General features: G+C 35.5%; 1 protein-coding gene across 1 annotated transcript in view; it reads right to left on the reverse strand.

Annotated features, from left to right (window-relative positions):
• Window positions 1-13,756: 13,756 nt before the first annotated feature.
• LOC146482681 (glutamate receptor 4-like) overlaps window positions 13,757-16,219 on the reverse strand; it is a 20,580-nt gene continuing 18,117 nt past the window's right edge. Inside the window, exons 15-16 of the mRNA XM_085106725.1 lie at window positions 16,032-16,179; window positions 13,757-14,798 (exon numbers count right to left, since the gene is read on the reverse strand). Coding sequence (XP_084962851.1) covers window positions 14,756-14,798; window positions 16,032-16,179 — 191 coding nt within the window. The 3' untranslated portion in view covers window positions 13,757-14,755. The remainder of the gene's footprint in view (window positions 14,799-16,031; window positions 16,180-16,219) is intronic.

Consider the following 16,219-nt stretch of genomic DNA (forward strand, 5'->3'; position numbering starts at 1 on the left):
TGTGGCTCGGTTCACCAAACCCTGACCTTATTTCTGACCAAAATATGTAGTTTTTCGGTATCGATCCTTTATCAGACATGGCAAATAAATTTCATACCATTTTTTATACCTGAATTCTAAAATCCATACTTGTTTTCAGACTTGCAAGCTAAAATGGTTAAAATCTATACCCTATTGCAGTCCAAAACGGCTCAAAAACCATACCCTTTAGTGGCGCCACACATACCTGTATAGCTTATATAGGGGAGCTCTCCTCTCCTGGGGTCGATATATGCACACGTTTTCGCTTTGTACGAGCGTCGTGATTAGGGGACTAGCAGAATAAACGAAGACGAATTTCTGGCCAGCTTTTTTCAGTATATTTTGAGTTTGTAGACACTAGTTGTGTCCACTTATGGAAGATGTTTTTGCTAGCATTAAAATATATTTTCTGTTAACTGGCTGCATGGCATTTTTAACACTAAGGTTATTTCAGGTAGCCAGTACCCCTATTATTTCTATTTTACGTAGTAAATACTTTTTGTCAACTATGGGATTAATAACGTTTGTTGTTGTTGTTGATTACATTTTGGTTGTTTGTTTGTTTGTTTTTAGCTGATCTGGTATTCACGAGTTATCATTCATACTGCTGTTGTAATATCAACATTACTAATTTCATATTCAGAGTTTATAACGCGTTTTGTTTACTCTGTTCTTCAGGAGTGTTACTGACAGAAATTAAAAAAAAAATGTCGATGCCATGGACAGAATCTAGAAAAGATGCTTCATTGATCGGTGAGTGAAATTGTAGCACAGTGCCTTATATTATAACACATAACATCATAACTTGGTCAAGATAGCTCGTTTTAAAGGGGGCGATGTCACCTATTTTTAGCGTCACTTTAAAAAACCAAAAAGTGTACTGGGATCGTGAAAATAATTATCCAGTTTTGTTAACCATTACCCTATCAGTGTACAGAAACTGATGATGATGATAATAATAATAATAATAATAATAATAATAATAATAATAATAATAATAATAATAACAATAATGTTTATTTCTTATATTGCGCAGTCTAACATGCAATAAAGATATGATCGAATGCGCATCACAACAATAAAATCTTAAAGTAATGAATGGCTAATCCAAATAATAACAACAATAATAATTTACAATCTCCGGAAAAACAATAAAATTAAAATATGAGTTAATAAGAGAACTACTCAAAAGCTAATTTAAAAAGATCTGTCTTTAGTAAAACTTTAAAAGTATTCAATGATTGGCATTTTCTGATTTCTAAAGGGAGTCGGTTCCATACTTTGGGCGCGACATTTTCAAACGCCCTATCCCCTAGTGTCTTTTTTGATGATTAGGATGGAAATGGATTACAACTTACTTTACTTCTGAGTATTGTTAAAAACGTAGTTTATTCTACCTCGAACAAATCATTTTATATTTTCCCCCTGGTGCTCTAAGAGTAATTTCATGCTAGAGAAGAGATTATTTGTCAAATACTTGAGCAGTTTTGACCACCTTACAGCTAAATCTCCATGACAATGCCCCTTTAACCCCCTCCTATACCCAATTCTTTACAGAAGTGATAGCCTTATTTAAGAGGGAAACAACACTTTTTGAACTTTTTTCAGAAAGATTTCTACACAGCCCCAAACACTAATTATACGTGCACCACTGTCATACTAACCCTCTTCCAAACATGGCGAACATGAATAGAGTTTGAGTCTCAAAATGTGTGCATAATTAATGTGTGGGACTGTGTGGAAATCCTGCCCTCTTTTCTTTTAACATCTATTTAAAACAAACCTTTACCAGATCCAAAACATCTTTTTCTTTTTGTCCATCTCCACTTTTCCACTCCCTCCAGTTCCGTTTTTGTTATTCATGAAAAAAGCTCATCAAAACGTTTCAAATGGCATACCACGCATGGACACAACTGATAGACACAGCCTTCACATTCCCTAGTCTGACAAAAGAGGGCATTTGTGACAGGAGCAAAAGGGCCGATCGATTTGGAAGGGCAATCTTCAAAAATTCGGTTATCCGCCTTGTTAGGAAGGAATTAGGGTCTCGTACACAGTATCACAAATTAAGGAGGCGGGGTGGGGGGGGGGGGGGGTTGGATTAAACCTGTTTGCTCTCTACAAGGCAACACTGGTTTGGGTGGTCAGATTGTCAACAGACCTGTGACGTCATCCAAAATGGCTGACTTTTTGTTTTTGCAATCGTTTCAGTGTCATTTCGTCCTGAATGACAGTAATAACCTCAATTATTCTTCTAGAATTTGGATAATAATTTGCTAAAATACCATGTTTTTATATTTAATCTAACTCAAGGTTCGTTCGTTTCAATACAGGAATCCTTGTAAAGACTGAGTTTCTTTCATCGTGTAGAAATTTACAAGAGGACAAGCAAGCACAAAGCAAAAACAAAGAGCTGGAACACATCTTACTCATTTTAAGGTAGAATAGTCAGGTCTCGGATAATTAATTGATGATTATAAGAAGGTGCACTATAAAAACAATTTCGCCCCTGAAACAATTTTACTTAAGTTTCTTTGTGGTTTCCTTTCAACCGTCAGCTTTTGTGTTCGACGCTATTTGTTCGAAATCAGATGCGATCAAATAGACTAAAGTAAGATCAATTCAAATTAATGAATAAGCTCAAAAATAATATTACAAACCAGGCATTTAGACCGGCTTTTTCACGACTTTTGACGTCATGTTGGCCGAGGGATAAACACGGTAAAGAATTCAAAATTCCAGTTAATGCACGGTGCTCGTTTTTATAATGAAAATGTACGTGACTGTCGTGAAGACGCTAAATTAGTTTGACGTCCTTGTATTCCCATGACGCATCCTAATTTGTTCTCGTCTCCAACTGCACATGCGCACTTTCTTTCAGCCGCACATGTCCTTTCAAACGAAATGACATGACCTCAATAGAGTCGATAGGCTTTTTGGTTTAATTGTGTACATTACATACACGTGAAAATGATTTTGTTAACTGACATGGGCTGACAGTTTCCATACACCAAGCCAAGGAAATATCATCTGAGAAATATATGGAAAAACAGACCGTCGAGACGGCAACGATTTTAAAACTGTTTCAAAAAAGCATTTTGCTCGATTTTAAATTCCAGGAAAAAAAAAAAAAACAAAGTTACGTTTTGGCTTGTGCTCTTTTGAAGAGAATTTCCAGAAATTTCAACTAACAAAGCCTATAAATGGATTTTTTACAATTTTTGACAGTCCACAGGATTTTTCTGGGAAAAGAAATGTCTGAGAAGCTCAAACTGTTTACCGTAATTACATTTCAAACAAGATAGATATACGATAAGTAACTAATTTCTCCCTACATGAAGACAAACAAGCGGACAGCAGAAGAGAATATATATAGAAATCAGAAATCTCAAGCTAAGGGATATGCTCTCTATCTATGACCAAATTCTCACAAAGGCTTTTGAAGGAATATATTTAATTCAGTTAGGAGATTTTAGCCTTGTTCCCAGGCTTATCGAGTGAACCGAGATTTATGTTAGAGGGTTGTTTAAATGAAAGTTCCTGAACGCCACCTTTGTGTTATACTGTTTATTATGCTGTACAAGTTGGTTCTAATTTTTGTTTTGTGGATGTAGTTCTTTCATTACAACGGACATCTATCAGGTTTTGAGATATGGGCCCGAACGCTTGACCCTTGCACGGCTTTGTTATCACTGAGGACTGCCAAACTCTAATAATATTCACTTAGTGACACTTAACTATTTCATCCACAAACTCAAAATTAGAACTATCCGTATACAGGATAAAAACAAGCACCACGGGAAAGTACGGCTCAGTAGCTTTATTTGAGCAGTCACACAGACACAGACCAAGAGTTAGAGCCACCTTGTACAGCGTAATAAACAGCACCACAGGAAAGTACTGTTCAGTAGCTTTCATTTGATTGGTTACACTTTAGGTTTTCGTCCTAAGACTCAAAAGTAGAACCACCTTGCACAGGATAATAAACAACACCACGGGAAAGTACTGCTCAGTAGCTTTCATTTGAATGGTTACACTTTAGGATTTCGTCCTAAGACTCAAAAGTAGAACCACCTTGCACAGGATAATAAACAGCACCACGCGAAAGTACTGCTCAGTAGCTTTCATTTGAATGGTTACACTTTAGGATTTCGTCCTAAGACTCAAAAGAAGAACCACCTTGCACAGGATAATAAACAACACCACCCGAAAGTAATTCTCATGAGCTCTCTCATTTTTGAATGATCACCATCGGTAGCACTTGCCCATAAACAAAATAATCCAGGGCCATCCTGTAATGTCGAAAATTAAACAGCAACATACGAAAGTACCGCTCCGTCGCTTAATCGGTTGGTTGCCTACTAGGATTTTATTCTCAGGCTCTTAAGTTGGAACCACCTTGTGCAGTATGATGAAGAGTTGCATTTGATGATCACACTTAAGGATTTCATAACTTAAAAGTTAGAATCACCTTGTGCAGCATAATAAAGAGCACCACAGGAAAGTACTGCTCAGTAGCTTTCATTTGCATGGTCACACTTTAGGATTTCAACCACAGACTCAGAAGTTAGACACACTTTGTACAGCATTGATGAACAGCACCACAGGAAAGTAATACGTATTAGCTTTTATTTGAATGTCACACGCAATGACTCAAAAGTTAAAACCACCTTGTACAGCATAATAAACTCCACCTCAATAATCCACCGTCTTATTAGTTGGCCACATCTTGACAAATCTCGGTTCTTTTCTCTTGAATGTTTTTTTTCCTCAAGTGTTTTTCCTCTCTTACTTTTCTACCGATTTATTTGTTTATTTGCAAACAAACACAAATATTGGAAAATTCTAAGCTGGTTTATCATGAAACAAAACAGGAGCCACGTTGTTTTTGTTGTGCACCTTAAATTATCTACAACAGGATGTTGAGACATTGTCTTGAAAGCGTTAAATCAAACGAGATTTGAAGTTATGGGGGCTATTTTCTAGCTTGATATTAAGCAGTTTAATAGTGTTTCAACAACAAATTTCGCTGACATTTTTCGCACAGTTTTAAAATATGCGAAGTGGCGTCGTTGTTATTCAGTTGTCGTCTGTGATTTGCATATAGAGCAAGTGCGTGTCTCAATATCTTTGTCGCTGATCCTTCAACATCAAGGACTTCTTTTCCTAGGTTAAGAAATCAATTTTGCCTGTAAGGAAGATCAAAGGCCTGTATCTCGGAACTTAAACATCTGCGATATTTGAAAACAATCTTCAGATTCGAGACAAATTTTGACTTGTAATAATTAAAATTGGCAGAAAGTACGTGAAGATTTACTAAAACGGAACACAAACACAATTCTTGATTTCAATAACTTACAAAACTATATTTCGCTTTATCAGGGTTTCAAACAGCTTATTTATCGAAAAACTTCCAATGATGTTTAAATCTGCCGTGACACAGGCCTTTGATCGATTAAATTCTCGAGGAGTCGGTCAAAACCTAGAAAAGTTTCTAAATTTCCAACTTTTGTTTAATTTATTTCTGCGAATTGATTCATCATCAGCCGTCAGTTTGTTTTATTTTCTTTCAAGCAAGGCTGTTTTTTGCCAACTAAATTTGTGTTTGTAATCGCTGTTCAAAATTGTGTAATTTTCCCGCCAAAGAGACAAGACATCTTTGTATTGCCTGTATGTTCCTTTTGTTGCCTTAGTTAACATTTGTTTAAAGTGGTTCAATTTTCCCGCCAAAAGACTTAGAAAAATACGGCGCCCAAAATACGCATGCGCCAATTTTAAAAAAAAATCTAAAATTATTTTACTCATTTTATACAGTTAAAAAAACTAAATACATTTTCCCGGCGCGTTTCTATTATCGTTTTCTTTCTTTCATTTTGTAGTTAATACTAAAGTTAAAGAAACACAACAACGTTGTCTCTTTTAAGCAATCTTTATTTTCATTGAATGCTCAAACTAAATAAAAGTTTAAGTAATTTGTCTCACAAAGTGTTTTCATTTGCTTCAAATATCTAGTTAATTAGCTAATTGAATTTCGATTAAGTCATTAAAAAGGCGTCTAGAAAAAATGCCTCCTATATATACTAAGTCTTTTGGCGGGAAAATTTGGAGAAATTTGCACAGCGTTTCCCCTAGCAACAATTTTGACCATCAAATTAATGGGGTATTCAGCGAACATTTTTTGTCCCAAAAAATTATTCGAAGGATACCCCACAAAAACCCGCCAAAAGACATAAAATACACCACCTCGTACACATTTTTGGTGCGGAAAAAAACTAAGTGTCAACTAAAATTTTTGTTTTGCCCACCTAAAATTTTGCGATACGAGTTTCATAAATGTTTTCTGGTTGTGTACGAGGTGATGTATTTTTTCAACATTAGTGTTTAGCAGATGTGACAAGCTAAACTTCAACAAAATTTTCGAAAGATGTCGAAAGGTTTTATGCTTGTACCTCAATTTCCAATCATCAAACTAAATAAAGCGTCCGTTGAACGAACAATTTTGTTGTCCTAAAACTAGACTGTCGGCTTAAATAATTTATTTGTCTTTGGAGTTGAGCTTGTCACATTGCCTTGCAAAATTGCTACACAGTGCAAAGTAAAATGAAGCAAAACATTTGTGTCCAAAATTTTCAAAAATGCTAATACTACGATCCCGCATTTTTGTGATTGTTTAATTTCCTTTTGACTACGAAATAAACATTCCTGTTTTGATAACATGGTGAAAATGATCACTTTTGGCTAGGAAAAATACAACAGATAAATCGTCCGGCAGTTTAAAAGAAAATTGACAAAAAATTAATAAATTTCTGTTTTGTTTTTTGAAGAAATGTTTCGCTCCTTTCCCCTGCACAGTGTAGAAAACAAAATCTAGTAAAATACATTTTACAGTTATCAAAATACCATGTCTGGTTCAATAGTAAGTACCATCCACCCATCAAATAAAAACTCATTTGTAACTTTTGTGTAACCGAGATAACAACGGAGACCACAGCAAAAGAGCTTGGCAATTAAGATAATTCTTTCTGTATTCTAGTTGTTCTTTTTCCAGATCGAAAAGAAAAAAATGAACGCGAGATAATAAAGGTGTGGTTTTGAATTTTCAAGCATTTCAAACGAATAGCTGGTTTAGCAAGTATTACGAGGCATAAACAATTTTACAAATTCAAGATTTCGCAACAAAGAAATTCGAAGGAATTAGCTTGTTATTATGGATCGACAAAAGCACACCAAGGTGTGACAAAAATATGAATGTAGTTGCCGTGCTTTTAAAATACAATCAAGTTTAAAACTCTGGTGAAATTTTTCTCGCATATTGAACAGACTCAGCTGCACGTTTTCAAGAAGAATTGTAGTTATTATACTTTGTCATTCAACTTGCGTATATTCCTCGATAGCAAAAAATAACAAGTCGACCCGAATGATGCCATCTGATTAGAATAATAATGACTCTTTACTTGTGATTATCAGCGAATAATTTACAACAACAAATATTTTTTTTACACGGTTTTTGGAGTATCATCGTTAAATTTTGCGAAGCAGCAAATGTGGAAACCGTCTGCCGTGAAGAAAAATGCAGGAGTTTTATAACTTTTTAGAGGAAAAGTTCAAATCAAAAGATTTCCTGAGACACATCTGCATTAAAATACCCATGCTTGGGAAATTGTTTTAGTGCAACAAACATGAAAAAAATTCGTGGAAATTAAATCAAACATCTCAATAACAAAATACCAAATTGGCTTCAATATTTGGCTTAGAAAAACCTTAATCTTTTTTCGCTTGGCACGGAAATAAAAATTTCATTCTTCAAAACTGTTTACGAAGTTTGAACAACATAGGAAACAAAGTAATGAATTTGAACGGTTGTAAGCAACTTTTGTTGGGGTCTTTCGAAGTTATCCATCTCGATCTGTTTAGTGGCATAATCATGAACGTGTACCAATAGCCTATACCAGGCATATTTGCTTAAAATCTTAATCATCGCTGACCCCGATCAAAAGGGCCTGAAGTGATCCTTTATCCTGGGATCCCTGATCTTAGCCCATTGATTTCTGGTCCCATACATACCTCGCAACGCCCCCACCGATATCTATTGAACCAGACAAAGGTTTTGACAACTGTGCTTAAAATATTAAGGCTGGGAACAGAATACAAACTGTTTGAAGGATCTTCAGGAATATAACCAAACCACATTTCGAAGAATGTGGCAGAACAAAGTATTTTAGAACGTAAATCAAGCGAGTCGATAACTTTGAGAAACCGCACAGTGTAACCGCGGCATAACGAATAATAGCTAATAATTATTGACCAAACATAAAAATAACTGTCTTGTTTCCCCCTTCTAGCTTAAAAATTTTCCAATTTTTTTCTAACGAGCAGAACCTTTAAAAGCCAGTGAGCCTGTAACTTTAGACCTTCACCAAAAAATTCTCTGTCCTCGGACACAAGGAATTATCAAAATTGGTTGCCGTACATTCTGCAACTGGCTCGTCTTTCTCCAATCAGCTTACCACATAAATTATCCAAAAAAACTATTTCAGTGAAACAAACAAATCTTTCACAGGAAAGCGAGCGGAAAAAAGTCATCGAGTCAAATACGAAACAAAATTTAAAACCCAGAGACAAACTGGTTTTGATTTAGTGACGATGTGTTTTCTTTGAAAGAATCTACATTGGGCATCTTGCAGTTTACTTTTTTAGCTTTTAGTACATGTCAAAACATTGAGAAAACCGTTTAAATAACGCCTTTTTTAACCTGGAAGCAGTCGGAGCGAGTTTTTTTTCATTTATAAGATTGTATTGATGAAGAATGATGACAAAAATAAATATTTTTTGGCGACCTTCATATTCGGTATACCAAAGTTACACTGTGTCTATTTCACGTTTTCCTCACCCGCAATCCAATTTCTTTTCAAACACATCTGTATTCTGTTCCCAAAAATATACAAAAAAGCTAAACGTTAATGTAGCACTGTTGCATTGACATCCGAAGTTGAAAAAGTTTAGAAAAATTAACGTTCAAGAAATTCAACGCACAAAACATGAAATAATTGAGTCAGCAAAATGGCGGCCAGGTTAGCAAACGATCGCGACTAATTCGTTGTTCCAGTATACAATGAAAGGAGCCATGCTTTTGGATTGCTTTTAGTAATATGGTTCATTTTACTCAACCAATCACAGTGCTACAATGACGTTTCGGACCACTAACTTTTGCAGCAAAAGAAAATTCAACTTCGGGCAAAAATACCAACATTCAAGACTGAAAGAATTTACGCATAATTTTTTTTTTCAAAACACAAGTTCCATTGGTCCAAACTGTGTATTCAATACACTTTTCATATATGCTTTTATTTAAAAGATCCAAACTGTTTAATGCCAATTAATAAGGTTTGCTTATAAACCAAACTGAGAGTGAAGTGATCGGATCGCTCAAAGTTGAAATTCTTTGCTGCACGTTCCTTGTTCGAGAAAAATGGTAGCCAATACATTAAACGTAAATTAGTTAAACGGAAATATTTTTCAGTTCAATTTCTAAAGAAACGCGCTTGTCCAATGATCCAGACAACAGAAATTCATAAAGATGTTTTGTAATGTGAACTTTTGTTATATTTTAGTTGACAAATTGTTTTCTCCAATGTGCTTTCCTCACCATACCGCGACAAATCCAGAATTTTTGTGAGTGGCGAGCGCGAAATTTTAAATATCAGCTACCATTTTTTTGCCCGAATACTAGCGTTGTTTACTAAATACAAAATACAAATTCTTATCTTTACGGTGTTTCACCCATTGCTTATTAACGTCCATATGTTAACATAGTTGTGCACTCCTTCGTCAACTCTTCAAGTCTCGAAGTGGCTTCATGACCAGTCTGCAAAGCAAAGGAGATGTGCAATTTAGCAACATTATTAAAAACAAAGATGTCAATTGAAATCCAGGCAAGAGGCTTGTGATTTTGTTGCATCCAACAGCTAATTTTAAAAACATCGAAGAAAATGTCGTGTTGGTAATCCCGATGAGAATGGGTCAAATCGCCCCTACTGCAAATGCTAACCTCATGGCCACAATCGCAATCAATCAGGATTAAGTTTAATAATGAGTTACATGGCTAAGTGAACATAATCTGTAGCCTTTATTAGTAAGACTCACTCAATCGTCATTTCAGTTGTTTATTGAAAAATAATTTCTACCTTTTCCCTACACATACGAGATTTTCAATTGTGGGTGGATTTGAGGGCGAATTAACCAGCATCCATCCCAACAAGAAATAGAGAAAATCGTTGTCGAGACAATTTTGAGCGATGTCAGAACACTTGTTTCGAAATTCTTTGCCAAACTTTATATCAACCATTCAAGAGTCGACTTTTATATGATATTCGTGATGATTGTTGCTTTTTTTTTTAACAAGAAAATAAGATCTCGAAGCGCTATAAACTGTTAAGTGTTCGTCTCGACTGATACAACGATTCATTTGCATTCATGGTTTTGAGGATACAGTTTACAATCCATTTTTATCTTGTCCAGTTTTAACCATCTGCGTTCTTCTCTGGTTTCCTTGTATTTCTTGTATGTTTTTCTAACATTTTAACCAATCTTTTAAAGTTTTACTGTGATTGAAGTCCAGTTTGTGTCGTCGAAGCATCGTGGTGAGGACAGTAGAAATTATTCCTTGAACAAATACAAGTGCCGAGAAGATCAAAATAGTGTCTTCGCTCAGTCGCCAGAAGAGTTCAATAAAACTCAGAATACTTGCTCTTAAAGTCTGTCAAATATTTTGTAATTCTCTTGTCGCTCTCAAAGAAATTTATCAAATGTCGGCTGTACACCGAGACTCACACAAGCGACCATGTGAATTTGTGTTAACGCCGGCACCGATATAAAATCCTTTCCCCTTAAGTTACAACATAATTCGGCGCAAGAAAAAAACTACAACTTACCTTCGGTTTTATTTACTGGAATTATGGTGAATTCTCCTGCAGATCCGTCCTTCCATCACAAGAAGAGAACAAGCAAAGCACCATCTTCGACCCTTACACACCAACGAATTCAACAAAATGCGTGGTTTGAAGCAAGTGCTAGAATTTGTTATGAATATGATTACAAATTACAGCCAATAGCTGACCAAGGCGTTGCGTTCTCACACTTTTTCACACAATTAATGCACAGGCGACCCAAGCTCAACTGTGAGCAATGATCGTGTTGTGTAATAGCGATCACGGCGCAAATATAAGACTGTTTCAAAGACTTTAATGAGTTAGAGAGAACTGTAAGAAACTCAGCAAGTTTTCCAAATTTTAAGAAGTGTCTTTTTTCTGCTTTTTATAATTAAGTATTTGTTTTTAATCCTTGCAGTGTCTATGTTGTATTTATATTTATATCTCGATTTTAGCTTATATTTTTTATATTTTAATTGTATCATATATATCGATTTTAGCTTAAATTTTTTTATATTTTAATTGCATCATATAATATACATCTAGTAATAGGACCTCTATGTAAACCAGTCTTGTGATGGAGCATCCTATTAAAAGATTGTTATTATTATTGTTGTATGGGAAAATTTAAGATCGGATTTAGGAGGTACAAATACTGTAAAGTTCTTAATAAAAATGACATACCTTGCATCTTCGGTGTATTGCTTATTGTCTGTATGCTTCTTCTGCTAATTTGAGGCCATTTTAGCGAGTTATCGCTTCCTAGGTTTTTACTCCTTTTAGATTTACCTTGAATTCTGTTTTGGGAAAAGGGGTTTTTTTAATAGTAATGTTCGGGTTTTATTATAGAGCACTCCTGTATTTATTTTGTTCTTTTATCCTAGTTCTATTGCACGAAACTATTTTAACTCTTGTTTTCCCTTTATCTCGCATGGTTTAAGCACCTACTTTTCAAGTCTTTACGAGTAGGAAACCTACGAAGCATTAACTCGCTAAAATGGTTGTTATTAAAAAAAATAGAGACGATTTTCCGCAAAACTTCACGGTTGTTTGAAAGGCTTTTAGATCGTAAATATTCTGTTAAAGTGTCAAGTTTGAAGCTCTTGTAGGAACGGATAAAATCGCCCCTGAATATTGAAACAACAGATGAGCCAAACTGAGCCCGATTTTCAAAAATCGAAGAGTTCCCTTTTTTTAACTCGATCATTAACTAATTTCTATTGTTCAAATATTCATAGGTGAATTTTTTTTGTAAGAAAGTGGATTCTCCCCAAAAATTTACACTTGTTCCAAGGGCTTTTAGGTCGTTATTATTCTGTGGAAGTGTCAAGATTGGAGCCCTTGTAGGAACGGGGAAAATCGTCTTTGAATATTGAAACAGTAAAAATTTGTTAATAAGCCAAACTGAGCCCGATTTTCAAAACTAGACGAAGTTCGTTTTCAACTCATTAACCAATTTCTTTAGCTTAAATATTCACACGTTAATTTCTCTGTGAAAAAGAGGATTCTCCACAAACATTTACGCTTGTATGAAATGCTTTAAGGTCGTAATTATTCTGTGAAAGTGTCAAGATTGGAGCTCATGTAGCAACGGAGAAAATCGTCTTTGAACATTGAAACAATAGAAATTTCTTAATGAGCCAAACTGAGCCCGATTTTCAAAAATTGAAGGGATCCTTTTTCAACTCATTAACCAATTTCTATTGTTCAAATATTCATAGGTGAATTTCTTTGTAAAAAAAAGTGGATTTCCTGCAAAACTTTACGCTTGTTCGAAAGACGTTTTGAAAGTGTCAAGATTGGAGCTCTTGTAGAAACGGAGAAAATCGCCTTTGAATATTGAAAGAACAAAAATTTAATAGTGAGCCAAATTGGGCCCCATTTTCAACTCGTTGACCAATTTCTATTGTTTAAAAGCGGCAATCCAGAAATTTCGCCTGGAGGTGTACAAAATTAAAAAATCGAAAATTCCCAAACTTTGCCAGGACATAGGTCTAGATGAAGTATTTCTAGAAAAACTACTTCGAGTTCGATTAGATTTTTATTTTAGGCGAACGGCGACAAAGTCAGTTTGGCCGCTCCCACATCGGTTTTTACGGCGTCCACACCATACGTTACTTGAAAGTCGCCTAAAAATAAACATAACAGTTAATCCGATCATTAAACATCTTTATCAAAAGAATCCATATTTATGAACAGTCCGAAGTGTTATTTGTTTAATTCCATCGCGAACTAAATATTTTTTGGATTTTTTTAACATTTCGCCGATCTTGGCGGAACAAAAACATGGCAACATTGGGAGGGTAAAATCGCACCTTGGTACACCGCGTGGTTTCATATCAAGTACACCGAGCGAAAGAGCAAGGTTTCTTCTTCAAATAACTGCAATAAAAGTTTTGGGCTACGTAAAATATAAAATTTTAGAGCGCCAAACAAAAGTTGGGGGGGGGGGGGGGCAGCAATACTCTTAGTTGCTTTATACTACAGAAACTGGGTTAAGCTATCTGCTGAAAGTGTTGCTTGCTAGTTGTTTTTTTTTTTTAACGTCAAGATCAAATCAGAGTGCCCATGGTAAAACCTTCCTACTTGCTGACTTAAAAGAAGAAAACCAAACAAACAGATAAAGAAACAAACAGCAACAAGAAAATCAATAGAGAAAAATGGAAAAGCTTACCATAAAAGCGTTTATTCTTGTTCAATTCAAGTCTTTAATAAGGACAAAATTCAAAAGGGATATATTGAAAAAAATGGACGTACTAAGATAAATACATTTTATTGACAACTACAACAATGTGAGCTTAGCTTTCTTTTATAAAGGAGCGGTTATGTTAACAATACTAAGTAGGTTGACTGTGAGACAAGAAATCGCTCATTTTTGTATGTAGATATACTTAGATTACAACCAATAAAACGAGCGTTTTTCTTTTGTAAAACAAGCCGCAATTTTTGAACAATATTAAGAAGCTAAATTTTGGGTTGCTATTTTGCTTAAATATGTTGTATATGGGTTTTCATATTCAGTTATATTCTTTGGATTTATTGCTCAGACAGGACTTACATTGATATCATATTTTCTTTAACTGAAGTAACATCCTATAAAAAAATACCGTAGTTGTTGTAGTAAGGCATGCTTATATTAAAGTGCCCATAACCCCTAAATTTTTTTTTCCCTTAAATAAATCTTTGCACCTGTTCGAAACCCATTGAGCCTTTTTGCGCCTTTTTTCAACTAAATTTTGACTTTTATAAGCTGTAAAAGTTACGAAATCTAGCCATCATCTGTCCCATGACCGAGCTGGTAAGGGGCATGGGCCTATTCCTTACATGACGTCACAAACTAATTTGCATGCATTTTCGCAAAGACTTAATACAATGCAAATCAGTTTGTGACGTCAAGTAAGGAATAGACCCACGCCCCTTACTAGCTCGGTCATGGGACATATGATGGCTAGATTTCGTAACTTTTACAGCCTATAAAAAGTCAAGATTTGGTTGAAATAAGGCGCCAAAAAGGCTTAATGCGTTTCGAACAGGTGCAAAGATTTATTTTAGCGAAAAAATTTTTGGGGGTTATGGGCACTTTAAGCGATAAAGACCATAATTCAGAACTGCTACTGATCCTAGTTAAACCCATCTCCAGATGTTTTGTGATTTGAGTAGCTTTGATCACCGTAAAGTTGACAGATACCGAACGCATAATCTGTGGAGCATCAAGAATTGTTGACTGAGAAGTCATCGCTGTTATTGTAGAATACAATCATTCGTGCTTGTGGCTTTTTCCAGGCAATGTGGTTGCGACCAATCAGTTACACAGGTTCTGTGTGGACTTGCATAGAACGGATGTTTGGGCTACAGACATGAAAGAAAAAAAAAAGTAGCATAACTGCTTCAATGCACTAAAAGCATGGGTTCTACCATCAGTAAGTTGACACAACAATCACCCTTTTTTTAATTTTTTTTTTTCTCACAAAGAATGCAACAAATGATATATTACCCCTCCTTTCCATATCACTCGGAGAATTGATAGAGCATACATTATTTGTCATGCGTAGAAGCGCTACGTGTTCGAAGCATCATTAAAAGGACTGTGCTTCCTAACACAGAGATATTTTTGCGCAGTTTATGGCTTTTCGAGAAAAGCTGGTCCTATTAAGTGCTATGGAATCCAAAAAGAAAATCGGAGGTAACCAAGCATTTTAAAGAGATAATTAAGCAACAGTTATTCCAAAAATCACGAGCCTTTTCTCTAAATTGAATCTTAAATATCATGTGGAAAATACGTGACTTCACCCTCAACTTTCTCTTTGGTTTTTAATAGCCCTTCCTTCAGAAGAAATCGTCCTTATGAGAACAGAGTTTCTCCCACCATCTCGAGATGCACAGAACGTATGTAGCAAAAAGAGGCAACGTTCCTAACAGCGTTCGCCAGAAAACATTCCAAATCCTGAAAGTCATAGATGCTATTTGTCTTTGAAAACATACAGCTGTTTCGACAAAGGTTGTCCAAAAAAAGCGTAAAAGCGTACGCGAGAATGCCGAAAGGTATTCTGTGAAATACTCAATAAATTTCAATAAAAGCTCAGAATCCACATTGCCCGCCATCTTAAGTCGTCGCTGTACGGTCGAGGCATAAAGGATTCTGAGCTTTTATTGGACTTTTTGGGTATTTCGCAGACTACCTTTCGGCATTGTCGCTTACGCTTTTACGCTTTTTTGGACAACCTTTGTCGAAACAGCTGTATATCACACGTGTAGACCTACTTGTAGTAAAAAGAAAACATGAAAAACAATGTTATGTCTTCTAGAAGAAGGTATACCCATGGACCCATTTGTTCACAGAGGGGATAATTTTGTCTAGTGGAAAAGTAGTCACCCGGTTGCTAAGGTACAAAAGTTACTGTACATTTTATGCACTATAGAGCGCCTTATCTACTAGTTAAATTTAACCGTTCTTTAAACGAATGGGAACAGGTTAGACAACCTGGGTAGGAGAAATACCCAATGACTTATCCAACAAGAAAGCAAACAAATAAGAAAACAAGCAAAAGATAACACGATGAAGATTCCGGCCTTAAACCAAACCTTTCAGTTTTGTTGAGTGTTTTCAACTTCTCTCGTCGATTCCAGAAGATTTCTCCAATCAGCGTAAAGAACGCTACAAGCAAACCAGTACCCATGACCACATAAACACCCAGCATGCTCTTCAGATCGATTCTCTTTTGTGACAATGCTAAGAGGAAAGAAGCAAATGCTCTTGTCAGCAAAACCAT

The sequence above is a fragment of the Pavona decussata genome, unplaced genomic scaffold, assembly GCF_977016875.1.
Source record: "Pavona decussata unplaced genomic scaffold, jaPavDecu1.1 SCAFFOLD_44, whole genome shotgun sequence".
NCBI lineage: Eukaryota > Metazoa > Cnidaria > Anthozoa > Scleractinia > Agariciidae > Pavona > Pavona decussata.